The sequence below is a fragment of the Chlorocebus sabaeus genome, chromosome 26 (genome assembly GCF_047675955.1).
Source record: "Chlorocebus sabaeus isolate Y175 chromosome 26, mChlSab1.0.hap1, whole genome shotgun sequence".
NCBI classification, from domain to species: Eukaryota; Metazoa; Chordata; class Mammalia; order Primates; family Cercopithecidae; genus Chlorocebus; species Chlorocebus sabaeus.
Window position 1 is genome coordinate 18128156 of NC_132929.1, and position 19371 is coordinate 18147526.

A 19371-nucleotide genomic window follows, 5' to 3' on the forward strand; every position below is an offset into this window, starting at 1 on the left:
AGGACTCAATACTGGGAAGGCAGGGGACTCTAAGGTGGGACACTGAGCTATTCCCTACTGTCTTTAACCCAAGAGGCTTTACTTATTGGACTTCTGGGAGTCTGGTGATATTAAAAGAAAAAAAAAATCTGATAAGAAAAAAAAACACATGAGCCTAGATCATAGGAGGAAGTGCATACTAAGGTCTAAGATAAGTAGTGCCTGGACCAACAAAACTATGTTGGTGATAATGAGAGATAAGAATGAATCTGTTCATTGATTAAAAGGATGAGAAAAAAAGAAGGCCAGGCATGGTGGCTCATATCTGTAATGCCAGCACTTTGGGAGGCTGAGGCAGGAGGATCACTTGAGGTCAGGAGTTTGAGCCAGCCTGGTCAACAGGGTGAAACCCTGTCTCTATTAAAAATACAAAAATCAGCCTGATGTGGTGGTGTGCACCTGTAATTCCAGCTACTCAGGAGGCTGAGGGACAAGAATTACTTAAACCCAGGCGGTGGAGGTTGCAGTGAGCCAAAATTGTGCCACTGCACTCCAGCCTGGGCGACAGAGCAAGATCCATCTCAAAATAAATAAATAGATAAATTTAAAGAAAGAATGACTCTAAATATTGCTAAATTTCAGAGTGATTTTTGCTAAAATAAGTTTGCTAAATTAAAATTAAAATGAGGATTAACTCTGATTTATACATGAAGTCATTATAGTGAAAACAGGGTTATTGCTCTCTTTTTTTCCCCCTGGGCTGCAGCCTCAAGAACAGAACGTACAGATAAGTCTTTGGTTTAAACAAAAATTAGTTGTGTTTTTTGTAGAGAAAGCTATTTTACTAAAAATGGGACAATCTCTGAGTGAATAACTAGATGTAAATTATTAATCATATATAGGCAGACAACCTGATTATTGGTTGTCTAAGCCCCCTGCTTAGGATGTTCTTGCCCATTTTTGCCCTACTCAAAGTCTTACTAATTCCTAAAGGCCCTGCTTAAATCTCTACTCCTCCAGAGAAACGTCCAGAACTTCTCACCCTACAGTCATCATTAATAACCCCCTTAATCTCTTGCCTTTCTGCTTTAAAACATCAGAATGCTCTGTGTTAGCTTTGCATCTCTTTTATCTCCTCCAAATTGCAACCTCCTCAAAAGCTCAATCATTGCAACAATAGATGCCAAATAAATGTTAATTGAATGGAATTTGAGAGAGCAATGGAAATATATGTTTAAACAGTGAGACAATACATAATCTAACAATTTGAACTTTGTACTTGGACATATTTCCAAATGTGAAAATTCTGATAGTAGTAGCTATCACCGAAAGTAGCTTAAATATATAAAAGAACATTAAACATGCAAGCAGTAATGGATCACTATTGCATCATAACCCTGCCTTAGAATATCTAGAAAAGGATCCACAGCCATAGCACTGTTTACTCGGTCTGTGTTCAGTATCATGTTACAGTTTAACTGCCCTGATTGCTTTCCTGTATTCGCAAGAGGCAAAGTTCCAGTAACATCACCTTTTTGGTGCTGGCTTGATATTCTCCATACTTCTTATCTTTTACTTGCACCACATTGTATCCATTCTAAGCTGTGTCACACAACTTACCCAGTTTAGCTGTCGTTTAACAGACATAATAACAGTAACAGCACAGGCACCCATTTGTAAGCAAAATTTGGCATGGTACTTCATGAAAAAATTGCAATTGACTAGTGCAGCATGGCCCACCAGTTGAAAACCATGGTCTTAAAATATTTTTCTGATCTAGGTGCCTCATTTTGTAACCTGAATCCAGTCATTTCTATTCTCCTAGAGCTTCTTGTTCTGTGTTTTATTTTTCAAGTTCTGTATTATCTTCAGGGTTCTACATTGTTTCTGGCAGAATTTTACCTACGTTCCCCAGCCTCTTGTAAAAGTTCCCTCGGCCTATTCCCAGCTGTGAACAAATCAATTCCAGTTATAGAGCAGCAAGCCTCATTTCATCCGCCACTAGAGAACTCCAATAATCATCATTTTATTTTCTACTCTTTTCTCTTCTGTAGCCTGCCACCCTTCATCTTTCATCCAGCTGGAATCTAGTTACTCTGCTTGTAACACCCAAACTCTTATTCTTAACATATCTGTAGTTTATCATAGATACAGTAGCCACATGTCCCAATCTTCCAAGGCAAGTTTCAGTTTATGCCTGTCTTTCCGTGTAATTATTGATAGAGACTCCTTTCGCTCTGAAGATCCTGGTTTGGACAACTATGTGTTCACCAGCCACAGAACACATAGAAGATATTTCTTGCTGCTACTACCACTATATCCAAGCAAATACATATATGAACTGGGAGGTTTTCTTTTAAATTGCCATTGTTCTCCAATTTGCTTAGCCTATTGTAATTTAAACAAATACTTTTCCAATTATTGTAATTTGTGCAAAATTAGCCATCACTTGGATAACCTGTTGAAGGCAATCTCTTGTATCTGTTTCCAGGTTACTCTCCTGGCTGAAATTTATGGTATAGAAGGAAACATTTTCAGGCTTAAAATTAATGAAGAGACTCCTCTAAAACCCAGGTTTGAAGTTCCTGATGTCCTCACAAGCAAGCCAAGCACTGTAAGGTAAGCCAAGGAGTGAGGTATCTTAGAGATGCACCTGATATATTCTTTTATCATATCTTGAGTAGTAAATTTTGTTATGTACACGTCTTATTTTGACTGTTCAAAACTACAGTCATTTACAGAGTTATAGGTTGGTGCAAAAGTAATTGTGGTTTTTGCCATTACTTTTAATGTATTCAGTTATTTGGGGATAAGTCTATCCATTTTCCTTATTATCCATTCTGTTTTTTCTTCATCCACCATTTGATTTGTCAGGACTTATTTAACGGGGAGAAGCAGAACTTTGATCCCTGCTCTCCTTCTCACAAAGAAAGTGGTTTTATTAGCCAGACTATGGGAGCAAGTAGAAGGAAAGCTACTTAATTTATTCACTCAGATTAGCAGCAGGGCTCCAGAGATCTAATGCACTAGCCAAACTCCCATGCTTACAGTAATTTGTACAGTTGGACACACTCACTTTTAATTAAGGTTATTCTCAGAAGTCTAACATGTAATTTTACTTAGAGTCAAAGTAAATTAATAATCAGTGTCTAGGTGAAAAACAATCTTTGGGGACTAAAGCATTTTCAAGTACCTGCAAAACCTTCATCTGTTCTCATAACACTTTCCAGTGATATTTCAACTCCATTTTGCTGGTTGGTTTCCATTATATTTTCATATTATTTTACCAAAGGAATATAAGATTATACCAGATGCTTTCATTTTTACTATGTCATCCCTGTAGTTTTATGTAAATTATTTTTTCCATGAAAACCTTGTAAAAGATCAATACAGGGGGGTCACCAAGATGGCTGAATAGGAACGGCTCCAGGATACAGCTCCCAGCATGAGCGACACAGAAGACGCGTGATTTCTGCATTTCCAACTGAGGTACCGGGTTCATCTCACTGGGGCGTGTTGGACAGTGGGTGCAGGACAGTGAGTGCAGCCCACTGAGCGAGAGCCGAAGCAGGGCGAGGCATCGCCTCACCCAGGAAGCGCAAGGGCTAAGGAAATTCCCTTTCCTAGCCAAGGGAAACCGTGACACACAGCACCTGGAAAATCAGGTCACTCCCACCCTAATACTACGCTTTTCCAAGGGTCTTAGCAAATGGCACACCAGGAGATTATATCCTGCGCCTGGCTCGGAGGGTCCCACACACACAGGGCCTCCCTCATTGCTAGCACAGCAGTCTGAGATCTAACGGTAAGGCGGCAGCGAGGCTGTGGGAGGGGCGCCCGCCATTGCTGAGGCTTGAGTAGGTAAACAAAGTGTCTGGGAAGCTCAAACTGGGTGGAGCCCACCACAGCACAAGGAGGCCTGCCTGCCTCTGTAGACTCCACCTCTGGGAACAGGGCATAGCCAAACAAAAGGCAGCAGAAACCTCTGCAGATTTAAATGTCCTTGTCTGACAGCTTTGAAGAGAGTAGTGCTTCTCCCAGCACGGAGTTTCAGATCTGAGAACGGATAGACTGCCTCCTCAAGTGGGTCCCTGACCCCTAAGTAGCCTAACTGGGAGGCAACCCCCTGGGAGCAGGGGCATACTGACACCTCACACAGCCGGGTGCCCGTCTGAGACAAAGCTTCCAGAGGAATGATCAGGCAGCAACATTTGCTGTTCAGCGGTATTCATTCTTCTGCAGTCTCTGCTGCTGATACCCAGGCAAACAGGGTCTGGAGTGGACCTCCAGCAAAAGACCTGCAGCTGAGGGTCCTGACTGTTAGAAGGAAAACTAACAAACAGGACATCCACACCAAAACCCCATCTGTACGTCACCATCATCAAAGACCAAAGGTAGATAAAACCACAAAGATGGGGAAAAAACAGAGAATGAAAGCTGAAAATTCTAAAAATCAGAGCACCTCTCCCCTTCAAAAGGAACGCAGCTCCTCTCCAGCAATGGAACAAAGCTGGACAGAGAATGACATTGATGAATTGAGAGAAGAAGGCTTCAGATGATCAAACTTCTCCCAGCTAAAGGAGGAAGTTTGAACCCGTCACAAAGAAGCTAAAAACCTTGAAAAAAGATTAGACAAATGGCTGACTAGAATAATCAATGTAGAGAAGTCCTTAAATGACCTGATAGAGCTGAAAACCATGGCACGAGAACTACGTGACAAATGCACAAGCTTCAGTAACCAATTCAATCAACTGGAAGAAGGTATCAGTAGTTGAAGATCACGTGAATGAAATGAAGTGAGAAGAGAAGTTTAGAGAGAAGAGAGTAAAAAGAAATGAACAAAGCCTCCAAGAAATATGGGACTATGTGAAAAGACCAAATCTACGTCTGATTGGTGTACCTGAAAGTGACAGAGAGAATGGAACCAAGTTGGAAAACACTCTGCAGGATATTATCCAGGAGAACTTCCCCAACCTAGCAAGGCAGGCCAACATTCAAATTCAGGACATACATAGAACACCACAAAGATAATCCTCAAGAAGAGCAACAGCAACTCCAAGACACATAATTGTCAGATTCACCAAAGTTGAAATGAAGGAAAAAACGTTAAGGGCAGCCATAGAGAAAGGTCGGGTTACCCACAAAGGGAAGCCCATCAGACTAGCAGTGAATCTCTTGGCAGAAACTCTAAAAGCCAGAAGAGAGTGGGGGCCAATATTCAACATTCTTAAAGAAAAAAATTTTCAACCCAGAATTTCATATCCAGCCAAACTAAGTTTCATAAATGAAGGAGAAATAAAATCCTTTACAGGGAAGCAAATGCTGAGAGATTTTGTTACCACCAGGCCTGCCCTACAAGCGCTCCTGAAGGAAGCACTAAACATGGAAAGGAACAACCGGTACCAGCCACTGCAAAGACATGTCAAAATGTAAAGACCATGATGTTAGGAAGAAACTGCATCAACTAACTAGCAAAATAACCAGCTAACATCATAAAGACAGGATCAAATTCACACATAACAACATTAACCTTGAATGTAAATGGGCTAAATGCTCCAATTAAAAGACAGACTGACAAATTGGATAAAGAGTCAAGACCCATCAGTGTGCTGTATTCAGGACACCCATCTCATGTGCAGAGACACACATAGGCTTAAAATAAAGGGAATGGAGGAAGATCTACCAAGCAAATGGAAAACAAAAAAAAGGCAGGGGTTGCAATCCTAGTCTCTGACAAAACAGACTTTAAACCAACAAAAATCAAAAGAGACAAGGCCACTACATAATGGTAAAGGAATCAATTCAACAAGAAGAGCTAACTATCCTAAATATTTATGTACCCAATACAGGAGCACCCAGATTCATGAAGCAAGTCCTTAGAGACTTAGACTTAGACTCTCACACAATAATAATGGGAGACTTTAACACCCCACTGTCAACATTAGACGAATCAACAAGACAGAAAGTTAACAAGGATATCCAAAAATTGAACTCAGCTCTGCACCAAGCGGACCTAATAGACATCTACAGAACTCTCCACCCCAAATCAACAGAATATACATTCTTCTCAGCACCACATTGCACTTATTCCAAAATTGACCACATAGTTGGAAATAAAGCTCTCCTCAGTGAATGTAAAAGAACAGAAATTGTAACAAACTGTCTCTCAGACCACAGTGCAATCAAACTAGAACTCAGGATTAAGAAACTCACTCAAAACCACTCAACTACATGGAAACTGAACAACCTTCTCCTGAATGACTACTGGGTACATAATGAAATGAAGTCAGAAATAAAGATGTTCTTTGAAACCAATGAGAATAAAGATACAACGTACCAGAATCTCTGGGACACATTTAAAGCAGTGTGTAGAGGGAAATTTACAGCAATAACGCCCACAAGAGAAAGCAGATCTAAAATTGACTCCCTAACATCACAATTAAAAGAACTAGAGAAGCAAGAGCAAACACATTCAAAAGCTAGCAGAAGGCAAGAAGTAACTAAGATCAGAGCAGAACTAAAAGAGATAGAGACACAAAAAACCCTTCAAAAAATCAATGAATCCAGGATCTGGTTTTTTTGAAGAGATCAACAAACTTGATAGACTGCTAGCAAGACTAATAAAGAAGAAAAGAGAGAAGAATCAAATAGACGCAATAAAAAATGATAAAGTGGATATCACCACCGACCCCACAGAAATACAAGCTACCATCACAGAATGCTATAAACACCTCTATGCAAATAAACTAGAAAACCTAAAAGAAATTGATAAATTCCTGTACACATACATTCTCCAAAGACTAAACCAGAAAGACATTGAATCCCTGAATAGACCAATAACAGGCTCTGAAATTGAGGCAATAATTAATAGCCTACCAACCAAAAACAGTCCAGGACCAGACAGATTCATAGCCGAACTCTACCAGAGGTACAAGGAGGAGCTGGTACCATTCCTTCTGAAACTATTCCAATCAATAGAAAAAGAGGGAATCCTCCCTAACTCATTTTGTGAGGCCAACATCATCTTGATACCAAAGCCTGGCAGAGACACAACCAAAACAGAGGATTTTAGACCAATATTCCTGATGAACATTGATGCAAAACTCCTCAGTAAAATACTGGCACACCGAATCCAGCAGCACATCAAAAAGCGTATCTACCATGATCAAGTGGGCTTCATCCCTGGGATGCAAGGCTGGTTCAACATACTCAAATCAATAAATGTAATCCACCATATAAACAGAACCAAAGCCAAAAACCACTTGATTATCTCAATAGATGCAGAAAAGGCCCTTGACAAAATTCAATAGCCCTTTATGCTAAAAACTCTCAATAAATTCTGTATTGATGGAACGTATTTCAAAATGATAAGAGCTATTTATGACAAACTCACAGCCAATACCATACTGAATGGGCAAAAACTGGAAGCATTCACTTTGAAAACTGGCACAAGACAGGGATGCCCTCTCTCACCACTCCTATTCAACATAGTGTTGGAAGTTCTGGCCAGGGCAATCAGGCAGAAGAAAGAAATAAAGGTTATTCAATTCGATTAGGAAAAGAGGAATTCAAATTGTCTCTGTTTGCAGATGACATGATTGTATAATTAGAAAACCCCATCGTCTCAGCCCAAAATCTCCCTTAAGTTGATAAGCAACTTCAGCAAAGTCTCAGGATACAAAATCAATGTGCAAAAATCACAAGCATTCCTACACACCAATAACAGACAAACAGCCATAGCATGAGTGAACTCCCATTCACAATTGCTTCAAATAGAATAAAATACCTAGGAATCCAACTTACAAGGATTGTGAAGGACCTCTTCAAGGAGAACTACAAACCACTGCTCAATGAAATAAAAGAGGACACAAACAAATGGAAGGATATTCCATGCTCGTGGATAGGAAGAATCATTATTGTGAAAATGGTTATACTGCCCAAGGTGATTTATAGATTGAATGCCATCCCCATTAAGCTACCAATGACTTTCTTCACAGAATTGGAAAAAACTACTTTAAAGTTCATATGGAACCAAAAAGGAGCCCACATTGCGGAGACAATCCTGAGCCAAAAGAACAAAGCTGAAGGCATCACACTACCTGACTTCTAACTATACTACAAGGCTACAGTAACCAAAACAGCATGGTACTGGTACCGAAACAGAGATATAGACCAATGGAACAGAACAGAGCCCTCAGAAATAATACCACATATCTATAACTATCTGATCTTAGACAAACTTGACAAAAACAAGAAATGGGGAAAGGATTCCCTATTTAATAAATGGTGCTGGGAAAACTGGCTAGCCATATGTAGAAAGCTGAAATTGGATCCCTTCCTTATACCTTATACAAAAATTAATTAAGGATGGATTAAAGACTTAAGTATCAGACCTAAAACCATAAAAACCCTAGAAGAAAACCTAGGCAATACTGTTCAGGACATAGGCATGGGCAAGGACTTCATGTCTAAAACACCAAAAGCAACGGCAACAAAAGCCAAAATTGACAAATGGGATCTAATTAAACTAAAGAGCTTCTGCACAGCAAAAGAAACTACCATCAGAGTGAACAGGCAACCTACAGAACGGGAGAAAATTTTTGCAATCTACTCATCTGACAAAGGGCTAATATCCAGAACCTACAAAGAACTCAAACAAATTTACAAGAAAAAAAAAAAAAAAAACCATCAAAAAGTGGGTGAAGGATATGAAGACACTTCTCAAAAGAAGACATTTATGCAGCCAACAGACACATGAAAAAATGCTCATCGTCACTCGCCATCAGAAAAATGCAAATCAAAACCACAGTGAGGTACTGCCTCACACCAGTTATAATGGTGATCGTTAAAAAGTTGGGAAACAACAGGTGCTAGAGAGGATGTGGAGAAATAGGAACACTTTTACACTGTTGGTCAGACTGTAATCTAGTTCAACCATTGTGGAAGACAGTGTGGCAATTCCTCAAGGATCTTGAACTAGAAATATCATTTGACCCAGCCATCCCATTACTGGGTATATACCCAAAGGATTATAAATCATGCTGCTATAAAGACACATGCACACATATGTTTATTGTGGCACTATTCACAATAGCAAAGACTTGGAACCAACCCAAATGTCCATCAGTGACAGATTGGATTAAGAAAATGCAGCACATATACACTATAGAATACTATGCAGCCATAAAAAAGGATGAGTTCATGTCCTTTGTAGGGAAATGGATGCAGCTGGATACCATCATTCTCAGTAAACTGTCACAAGAACAGAAAATCAAACACCGCATGTTCTCACTCATAGGTGGGAATTGAACAATTAGAACACTTGGACACAGGAAGGGGAACATCACACACCAGGGCCTGTTGTGGGGTGAGGGGAGGGGGGAGGGATAGCATTAGGAGAAATACCTTATGTAAATGACAAGTTAATGGGTGCAGCACACCAACATGACACATGTATACATATGTAACAAACCTGCACGTTGTGCACATGTACCCTAGAACTTAAAGTATAATAAAAAAAGTCAGTACATTATAATGAGAAATTAATTCAGTTATGATAGAATCATCGAAAGTTTAAAATACATCTATTCACTGAGCCACACTATGTGCCAATAACTTAGTAAACATAATTTTTTTAAATTTAATTTTATTCTTTGATAGAGACAGAGTCTTGCTGTGTTGCCCAAGCTGGTTTCAAACTCCTAGCCTCAAATGATTCTCCCTCCACTTCCTCCCAAAGTGTTGGGGTTATCGGCATGAGCCACAATGCCTGCCCTGAATAAGAACTTAAAAGAGACTGTTTCTAAGTCTTTTGCAGTTTGGCAATTGAATCAATGCATACATATAACCTGGCCACAATATGTTATTTTCTGTTATCCTGAAGAGTAGTACAGCCTTCACAATTTTTACACTTGTGTTTATAAGTAAGTTAATGTGTAATTTTCTGTTTCCGTGCTGTCTTTGCCATGATTTAGGGTCCAGGTGATAATTCACTTGGTATGGTAAATATTAATTCTGTTTCTGTTCTGACTTCTTTCTGGAGGGCCTTTGGCTACTGTAGTAACTGGAAAGCTAAAAACTACATTTCTTCATTTCCCAGACTCCCTTTTGCTACAGGTTCTGATGTAATTCAGTTTGCACCAGTCAGATGCACTTAAAAAACCTGGATTTCAGAACTGAGTTCCTCTTTTTGCTTATATGGATTTTGCACCTGTAGAGTGACTCTACGGCCATTAGTTAAGGCCATGATTTACTCATCACTGAATTATAGCTAAGGTGGCGTGATCCCAGAGCCCAGCAGTTATCATAGTGACTTCTGATAACTCAACTTCCTGATTCTAGCTAAGATAGAAGGTCAATTGGCCATACAGTTACACAGTATTGTTCTAGGGGTCATTCCTGGACATGCAGCCTGGAACCTACTACCTCAACCCTTCCCATGATGTTGTAAGCAACAGATTATCCATATGAAGTCATTTATTTTCTGCTTAAAATAGCCAGAGTTGTTTTTGTTTTCTACGATAGAGCCTTGGTTGATATAGTAGTTGCTGTTAGAAATGAATATAAGCAACAGCCCCTCAAGGATGGGAATATGAGATTGACTGGCTGACCTAGCTGGATTTGGAGGCAGTGAGGACATATTTACCAATAGAGGATGGGATACTATTGTTACAGGCTTAATTGTGTTCCCCCAAAATTTCAGGTGTTGAGCCCTAACCTCTAGTACCTCAGAATGTGACTATGTTTTGAGATAGGGCCTTTAAAGCAGTAAATAAGTTAAAATGGGGTGATGAGGGTAGGCCCTAATCCGTTAAACCTGGTGCCCTTGTAAGAAGCGGAGATTAGGACACAGACGTAGGCACAGAGGGACGACCACGTGAAGATACAGTGAGAAGGCAGCCACCTGCAAGCCCAGGAAATAGGCCTCACAAGAAACCCAACTTTCAGACACCTTGATCTTGGACTTCTAGCCTCCAGAATTAAGAGAAAATAAATTTCTGTTGTTCAAGCTACCCAGTTTGTCATATTTTCTTATGGTAGCCCTGCCAAACTAATACAACTAATAATAGACCACAAAATTCTGTGGTAATGTTACTTAAATGACTACTGGTGGTCAACTAAAATAAAGTGGCCCATTGAAAGCAGACCAAGAGGTAGGGCCATACTGCGTCATGATTATCCTGCAGAATTCAGAGCTCTAAGGTGGCTTGGCTGCTTCAACTTCACTGAAGAGTTTAAAGAAAGAAAACTGTAGTCTCAGGGCTTTAAATTCTTAGCTCAAGGTATTGTCAAAAGATTGATAATTTTCTGTGACAATCCTAAAAGTCCTCTTATCTGCTGTAGCTGCAGGTACATGTAGCTGAAAATCAGAGGCAGAGTTTGATATTGCAGGCTCTGAATTAGGCCATAAGTTGAATTCATAGCCTCATCAGGTCTGTGAATTTCAGGCGTTAACTGGGAAAACCTAGAACTCTTCAAAATTGAATAGCAGGCTGAGTGCAGCAGCTCACACCTATAATCCCAATACTTTGGGAGGCCAAGGCAGGAGGATTGCTTGAGGTCAAGGGTTGTAGACCAGACTGGACAACAAAGTGAGACTGCATCTCTACAAAAAATTTAAAAATTAACCAGGCATGGTAGCACACACCTGTAGTCCTAGCTACTCAGGAGGCTGTGGTGGAAGGATCACTTGAGCCCTGTGGTTCAAGGCCGCAGTGAACTATGATCGCACCACTGCACTCCAGCCTGGGTGATGGAGCAAGACCCTGTCTCTAAAAAAAAAAATCAAGTTTTTAAAAATTGAATAACAATATTTGGGAAGAGTTGGATAATTCTAAATAGTCAAACCTCAAAATTTCACTGGCCCTCCCATTTCAGCAGAAGCAACCCCTCCTATGAAGGCAGGTGAAACAGATCCTGCCTTGCTTGGGTACCCTGTATTGACCTCACTTAAAATATACATGCACGGGGATTCCAGTGCTCCTTGTGCCCAACCCCTACCACCCTTCACTGCCTCCAGACCCACCATCAAAGTCAGATCCCAACATGCCCAGAGAGCCAATTACAGACAAACCCAGGGGGAGAAGGCTTGCATACCTGAAAAATTATAAGACTACATAATGGCAAAAAAAAAAAAAAAAAAAAAAAAAAAAACTGGGAAATATGCGTGGAAATGGTTTCTGAGGAATTCCTAGACCAGAAGGAACTTAATTGTAGATCAGGCTAAATTTATTGACACAGGAACACATACCAGAGAATGTAGATTTGATATGCTAGCTTGGGCAGCTGAGAATGGCTCTAATTGATGGCTTAGTTGGTTAATTATCATCTGAACTCAGCTATGGATTCTTCTGAGTGAAGCTGAGATACCAGGAATTCCCTGGCATGGTATAGAGGAAATGATCCATAGACTTAGAGAGATAAAGATGTTGGAGTGGATTTGTTTCATGCAGTCAACTCGTCTAGCCCCTCTGGATTCTATTCCCCACGAGATCCAGAACATACCCCCTTCACTGAGAAACTGATGAGGGAGTACTTGGAAAGCACTGTAGTGAACATCTTCTTGTGGGCTGGAGATAATGGTGGGAAATTATGCCATTAAAATGGTCTCCCTGATTTCAGTGGAGATAATGAGACTCCAGGTAGCAGAGGCAGAGTAGAAACTTTTAGTTGTCAGAGACAAGGTGAACATAATTCCATTATGTGTGGTAGGGCCCATGTAGTACTCAAAATGGTTTAATGCTTGGGGCAGTAAGCAATTTATGGTGGGGTGCATTAGACTGACAGATATGAACCACAGTCCTACTTAATGGAATAATCAAAAGAACTCTGTCTAGGTTCATTGAACAGTGAGAGACAGCCTCTCAGCCTTCTCCAGAGTTAATTTCCAGATCCGAAGCATCTTGCTTGAAGAGGAGACATAGAATCCATGGAGAAGGACTGAAAAGACGTAATAAGAACCTAAACTGTCTCTTTTTACCTTCCTTAAATAGTCCTGTGAACATTTACTAGGCACACTGCGCACTGGAGAAAGGGAAATATCTAGCTTTGAGGGATTTTAAGTGCTATGTCTGAGCTTACATAATTCTTGTGGATCTAAAACATCCTAACAGTGTACCAGTGAAATTGGAGGCTGGTGGGAATCAGACAATAAATAGGTAAATAAAAATTTGACCCGGTTCCATCTCACTGTGGACCCAATCTGTGTTATTTCCTCGGTTTCTGAGTATGTGGTTGGAATGAGAAAGAAAAACAATATTTAGATTTTGCAAACCAAAATCTAGAAAGTTACTAGGCATTTCAGACCAAGGTAATGATGATGACGATGATGATAGCTAACATTTATTTATTTATTTATTTTTAAATGTGTCTGGCACTGTGTCAAGAGCTTTGCACATGTGATCTCATTTAATTCTCTCCAGAAATTTTGTTGTTCCTTTTGTTATTTTCACTTTACAGGTAAGGAAACCAAAACCTAGAAAGGTTGGATGACTTTGTTATCCGAAGTTATAAAGTATATGTAGAGTTATGCTCAATTTAAGTTCTTTGGCACCAAAGCCAATGCTCTCGTTAGCATTTCTGTATTGCCTTATCTATGGCTATGTCACATGAATAGTGATTTACTAATTAATTACTTGGAAGTACAAATCACATAAGGCCATGTAAACCTATAGCGGCTTGTTTTTCTCTTCCTGCTTTGTTTTCTAGGCTGATTTCATGCTCAGGGGACACAGGGAGTCTGATATTGGCAGATGGAAAAGGAGGCCTGAAGTGCCATATCACAGCAAACCCATTCAAGGTAGACTTGGTGTCTGAAGAAGAGGTTGTGATTAGCATAAATTCCCTGGGCCAGTTATACTTTGAGCATCTACAGATTCTTCACAAACAAAGGTATTCTTATGCATTACTTGACACATAAAGACCTTAACATAACCTGATTAATGAATATCAGTTGCCTAAACAGATAACATATCACCATAGAAAATTGGTTTCCCTTATTTACTCTAGTATTGCTTTTGAGAAATTTTATCTTTTCACCTGTGAAGGTGAATACAGGCTTTATGACAAAAATAATTCCCAAGCTTTTGTAAATGTTACACTCTTAACATGTCCTGTGTGTGACTGATGGCATTCTCTACCCTACACACCCTTCTATAAAAGCACCCTGTTGACCCGACAAATGTTAATGTGAACTAGCATACCTTCGTAATTTCACTTCACTGCCTTACAATAACACAGATGACCCTAGACTTGAATAGTTGTCCAGGAATTTTCTGGGACCATCTGCTTGATCAAAGCTGTTTGTGTGGGCGCTCACATGAATTAGGAGGTAGTGGTAAGGAAAAGATTCTTCTTCCATTCTTACCAATACTGTTTTAAAATCTTATAGTCTATAGTTCTTTCTATTTTTATCACAATAATAAACATATTATATGGTCTGCAGAAAACATTCAACATTCCTTATTCCAACATAGTGATTTTTCTGAGTTTCAACTCATTTGTATTTTAAAATTTTGATATTAAAAATATCATCTTCTCGTCTCAGAACTAATACTTGTTCATCATAGGCAAATTGGAAAATATCGAAAAGAAGAAAATTTAAAATCCCTATAATCTCTTCACCTACTCTGTGTCTTATGAATATCCAAGTGTCTGTGTCTTATGAATATCCTAGTGTCTTATGAATATCCAAGTACTTGTTTAACTGAAAAATACTAATAATAGCATAACAAATATCTGTGTACCCACTACCCATGTTCTTTATATTTAAAGCCTTTTTTCTAGCCAGGTGCAGTGGCTCACGCCTGTAATCATAACACTTTGGGAGGCCGAGGTGGGCAAATCAGTTGAGCCCAAGAATTTGAGGTCAGCCTGGGCAACATGGTGAAACCCTGTCCTACAAAAACTACAAAAAAATTAGCTGAGTGTAATAGCATGCGCCTGTAGTCCCAACTACTTGGGAGACTGAGGTGGGAGGATCACTTGAGCCCAGGAGGTCAAGACTGCAGTGAGCTGTGATTGTGCCACTGCACTCCAGCCTGGGCAACAAAGCGAGATTCTGTCTCAAAACAAACAAACAAAAAAAACCGCTTTATTTTATTTTGTAAACCCCCATGATTTTGTTCTGTTTTCTTTTAAACGTTGTTCCTTTCCTATCTAAGTTGATCCTTTTACTTATGTAGAAGAGGCACATGGTACAAAGGAGTATATATTAATACACATTTCTATATAATAGTAGTAAAGAATCTCCTTCCCCCTTTGTCCTCTAGCGACCCACTTTCCATCCCTGAAAGTAATGTGTTCTGGCCGGGCACGGTGGCTCATGCCTGCAATCCCAGCACTTTGGGAGGCCAAGGCAGGCGGATCACCTGAGGTCAGGAGTTCGAGACCAGCCTGGCCAACATGGTGAAACACTATCTCTAACTAAAAATACAAAAATTTAGCCAGGTGTAGTAGCGCGTGCCTGTAGTCCCAGCTACTCAAGAGGCTGAGACAGGAGAATCACTTGAACCCGGGAGGCGGAGGTTGCAGTGAGCTGAGAACACGCCACTGCACTCCAGCCTGGGCAACAGAGCAAGACTTTGTCTCAAAGAAAAAGAAAAAAAAGAAAGTAATGTGTTTCGGCTCACTGCAAGCTCCGCCTCCTGGGTTCATGCCATTCTCCTGCCTTAGCCTGCCAAGTAGCTGGGACTACAGGTGCCCGCCACCATGCCCGGCTAATTTTCTTTTTGTATTTTTTAGTAGAGAGGGGGTTTCACTGTGTTAGGATGTTCTCAATCTCCTGACCTCGTGATCCACCCGCCTCAGCCTCCCAAAGAGCTGTGATTAAAGGCGTGAGCCACCGTGCCCGGCCTATAGTTTTCATAGGTATGGCCAAATTGCCTTCCATAGAGGTTGTACTGGTAGTTATAGTTCCATGATTTACATTTATATTTATAATTATATTTGTGTTAGAAAAATCAGATGATCTAACTGGAAAAAATTTTAAGTTAGATTTTAACCTCCTAACATTAACAAAAATAAATTGCAGATGAATTAAAATTAAACATAACAAGACAAAAATAGAAGAAAATATAGAACAATATTTTTGTAATTGTGATAGTGTGACATAAACTGAAGAGCCATAGGAAAAGATTGATGCATTTGGTTACTTACACATTTTAAGCTTTGATTCTACTCAGAAAGCAACACAAGAAAAAAAAATAAGCTTTATTATAGACACACACACACACACAGCATGAACAAAATTAAAAGTCAAGGACTTCCAGTTTCCCATCTGGCATGTAAGGAGGTTAGAAGTCACTACTCCATCCTAACAATGGCTAAAAAGCTCAACAAATCAGTTTTTGCCTTATATAGTTTGATGTTCTGTTAGACTCATACACACATTAAGGATTGTTATGTTGGGCTGGGCACAATGGCTTATGGCTGTAATCCCAGCACTTTGGGAGGCCGAGGCAGGCAGATCTTCTGAGGTCAGGAGTTCAAGACCAGCCTGGCCAACATGCCGAAACTCTGTCTCTACTAAAAATATGAAAAATTAGCCAGGTGTGGTGGCATGTACCTGTAGTTCCAGCTAATTAGGAGGTTGAGGCAGAAGAATCGCTTGAACCCGGGAGGTGGAGGTTGCAGTGAGCCGAGATCACGCTATTGCACTCCAGGCTGGGCGACAAGAGTGAAATTCCGTCTCAAAAAAAAAAAGATTGTTATGTCTGCTTGGAGTATTAATCCCTTTATCATTATGTAATATCCTTCTTTATCCCCCCAAATTTTCCTTGCTTTGAAATCTGTTCTGTCTGAAATTAATACATCTACTCTTATTCTCTTTTGATTGGTGTTAGCATAGTATATCTTACCTTCAGAGGTAACCAGTTTACTAAATTTTGTGTTAATCACTTCCTTGGGTTTGGTTTGGTTTGGTTTTAAGATGAAGTTTCACTGTTGTTGCTCAGGCTGGAGTGCAGTGATGCGATCTTGGCTCACTGCAACCTCCGCTTCCCAGGTTCAAGCGATTCTTCTGCCTCAGCCTCCCAAGTAGCTGGGATTACAGGCTCCCACTACCATATTCCAGCTAATTTTTGTATTTTTAGTAGAGATAAGGTTTCACCAGGGGTTCAAGGCTCGTCTTGAACTCCTGACCTCAGGTAATCTACCCACATCGGCCTCCCAAAGTGCCCAGATTATAGGTATGAGCTGCTGCACCCGGCCTCCTTGGGGGTTTTTAATTGCATTCCCACATATGTATGAATTTCCAAACAACATATTATTTGGATTTGCCTTTTCTAAAAAAACTTTTATGTAATAAAAGTATGCTGTATATATCCTTTTGTAATATGTTTTTCACTCAAATTTTTTTTCTTTTTCCATTTCTTTTTTTTTTGGAAGATAGGGTCTCACTATGTTGCCCATTAAATGTATAAAAGTTAGCCTACATCATTCATGCTCATAGAAATACAAACTGAAATACATTTATTTTTTCTACAATTTTAGATTTGTCAAAAACTGAAAGATTGATAAAATCCAACATCGTTAAGAATGTGGGGAAATGAGCGCTCAAATACAACTATAGGTGGAAGACTAAATTGTCACAGTTATTCCAAAAGACTGTACATTATGGTGCTGTGTTCTGGGAGTGAGGAGAGTCACACTGAGTGAAGGGAGCTATGTTCTACCTTGCTTACTTAGGTTTTGTTGAAATATTATGAGCATGTTTAACATTTATAATAAAAAATGATAAAAGCATTTTTTAAAGAGTTAACAAAATTAAAATACTTCTACATTAAGAAATGAAGTTATTAGATGAATGTTCATCATTACTGTCCAATTTTATAAACTCATTTTTAATTTTTTTTTTATCGTTTAAAGATGAGAGCTCACTATGTTACCCAGGCTGACGTCGAACTCCTGGGTTTAAGTGACACTCTAGCCTCAGCCTCCCAAGTAGCTGGGATTACAGGCAGGCACCACTGCACCTGGCTTCATTTTTATTTTTATAATGATGTTATATTTAATACGTTAAAGATATAACTTATGGGGTCTCAAAAGTTGGAAATGAAAATCTTTATCATTGAACAAAATTCTATCAGTCTTGCCATTGAGTGAAACAACTTTATTTATGTTAAAACAGAGCTGCTAAAGAAAATGAGAAGGAGGCATCAGTGGACACCTCTCAGGTAATCTAGATTGATTCATTTATTGTTATCTTTTTCACCATCATCATAATGATAGGGCATATAAGGAATTCTCTTTCTTCCTTCTACAGAAGGGTGCTTGTTAAGTGATCTACTGCATATAAGTAGGACCACCTGTTTCTTTGGCTCACCTTGTCATCTCATTCATTCATTCATTCATTCATTCATAAAAACAGATGCTTCCTGAGTTCCTGCCTTTTGCCAGGCATTATTGCTAGGCAAGGAGAATCAGCCTTGAATAAAACAAATCCCAAACCTGTTCTCATGGAAATTAGAATCTACTGGGAAAGATAGACATTAAGTAAGTAAGTACAAGCATGAGGAGTGTTACAAAATGGTGCTACAAAAGAATACAAGAGATCTGGCCAAGATGAGGGTCAGGAAAGACCTTCTGAGGGAAATAATGTTAAAGCTGAAACTGATGTGTTAGTATACACAAGTCAAAAAGTGGGGTAAAGAACATTCTAGGTAGAGGTAACTGCATATTCAAAGATCTGGAGGTAGGACGGAGCATATTCCATTTGAAGAAATGGAATATGTATGCAATATATATTTTAGCTGGAGAAAGGAAACCAAAAGGGAGGGTGGTATGTAACGAGGCTAGAGAGATAGGCAGGACAGTGCTGTGGACAGATTTGTAATAATTCTTTTATCTAACAATTATTTGTTAAGTACCTCCTATATCCCAGTCTCTTTTCATGGAATTGGTGAGACATCATTGAAAAATATAAGTCCCCATTTATCATGGAGCTTACCTTCTTCCAAGCCATGTTAACCTTTCTGAGTTTGTCCTAAGAGCAAAGGAAAACTTTGGAACGGTTCTAAGTAGCAGAGATGCATGGTCTTATTTCTATTTTAAAAAGATTATTTTGCTGAATTGTGAAGAATGGACACTCCAGAAATCTTCTCTCTCTTCATTCCTAGTCAGATGTATCTTCAAAAGAGCACTTTTCACGATATTGATTCTTCCTATCCATGAGGATGGAATGTTTTATCATTTGTGTCCTCACTTGTTTCCTTGAGCAGTGGTTTGTAGTTCTCCTTGAAGAGGCCCTTCATATCCCTTGTTAGCTGTATTCCTAGGTATTTTATTCCCTTTGTAGCAATTGTGAATGGGAGTTCATTCAGGATTTGACTCTCTAATTGTCTAGTATGGATGTAAAGGCATGCTTGTGATTTTTGCATATTGATTTTGTATCCT

At 39.5% G+C, this 19371-nt stretch overlaps 1 protein-coding gene across 8 annotated transcripts in view; it reads left to right on the forward strand.

Annotated features, from left to right (window-relative positions):
- GANC (glucosidase alpha, neutral C) overlaps nt 1-19371 on the forward strand; it is a 100695-nt gene that overhangs the window by 12092 nt on the left and 69232 nt on the right. For all 8 annotated transcript variants that reach the window (XR_005244295.2, XM_038009868.2, XM_038009870.2 and 5 more), the window contains 3 exons: nt 2471-2598; nt 13687-13869; nt 18107-18152. Coding sequence is in view for 7 of the 8 variants with exons in the window: in XM_038009868.2 (XP_037865796.2) it covers nt 2471-2598; nt 13687-13869; nt 18107-18152 (357 nt within the window). In the remaining variant the exon portion in view is untranslated. The remainder of the gene's footprint in view (nt 1-2470; nt 2599-13686; nt 13870-18106; nt 18153-19371) is intronic.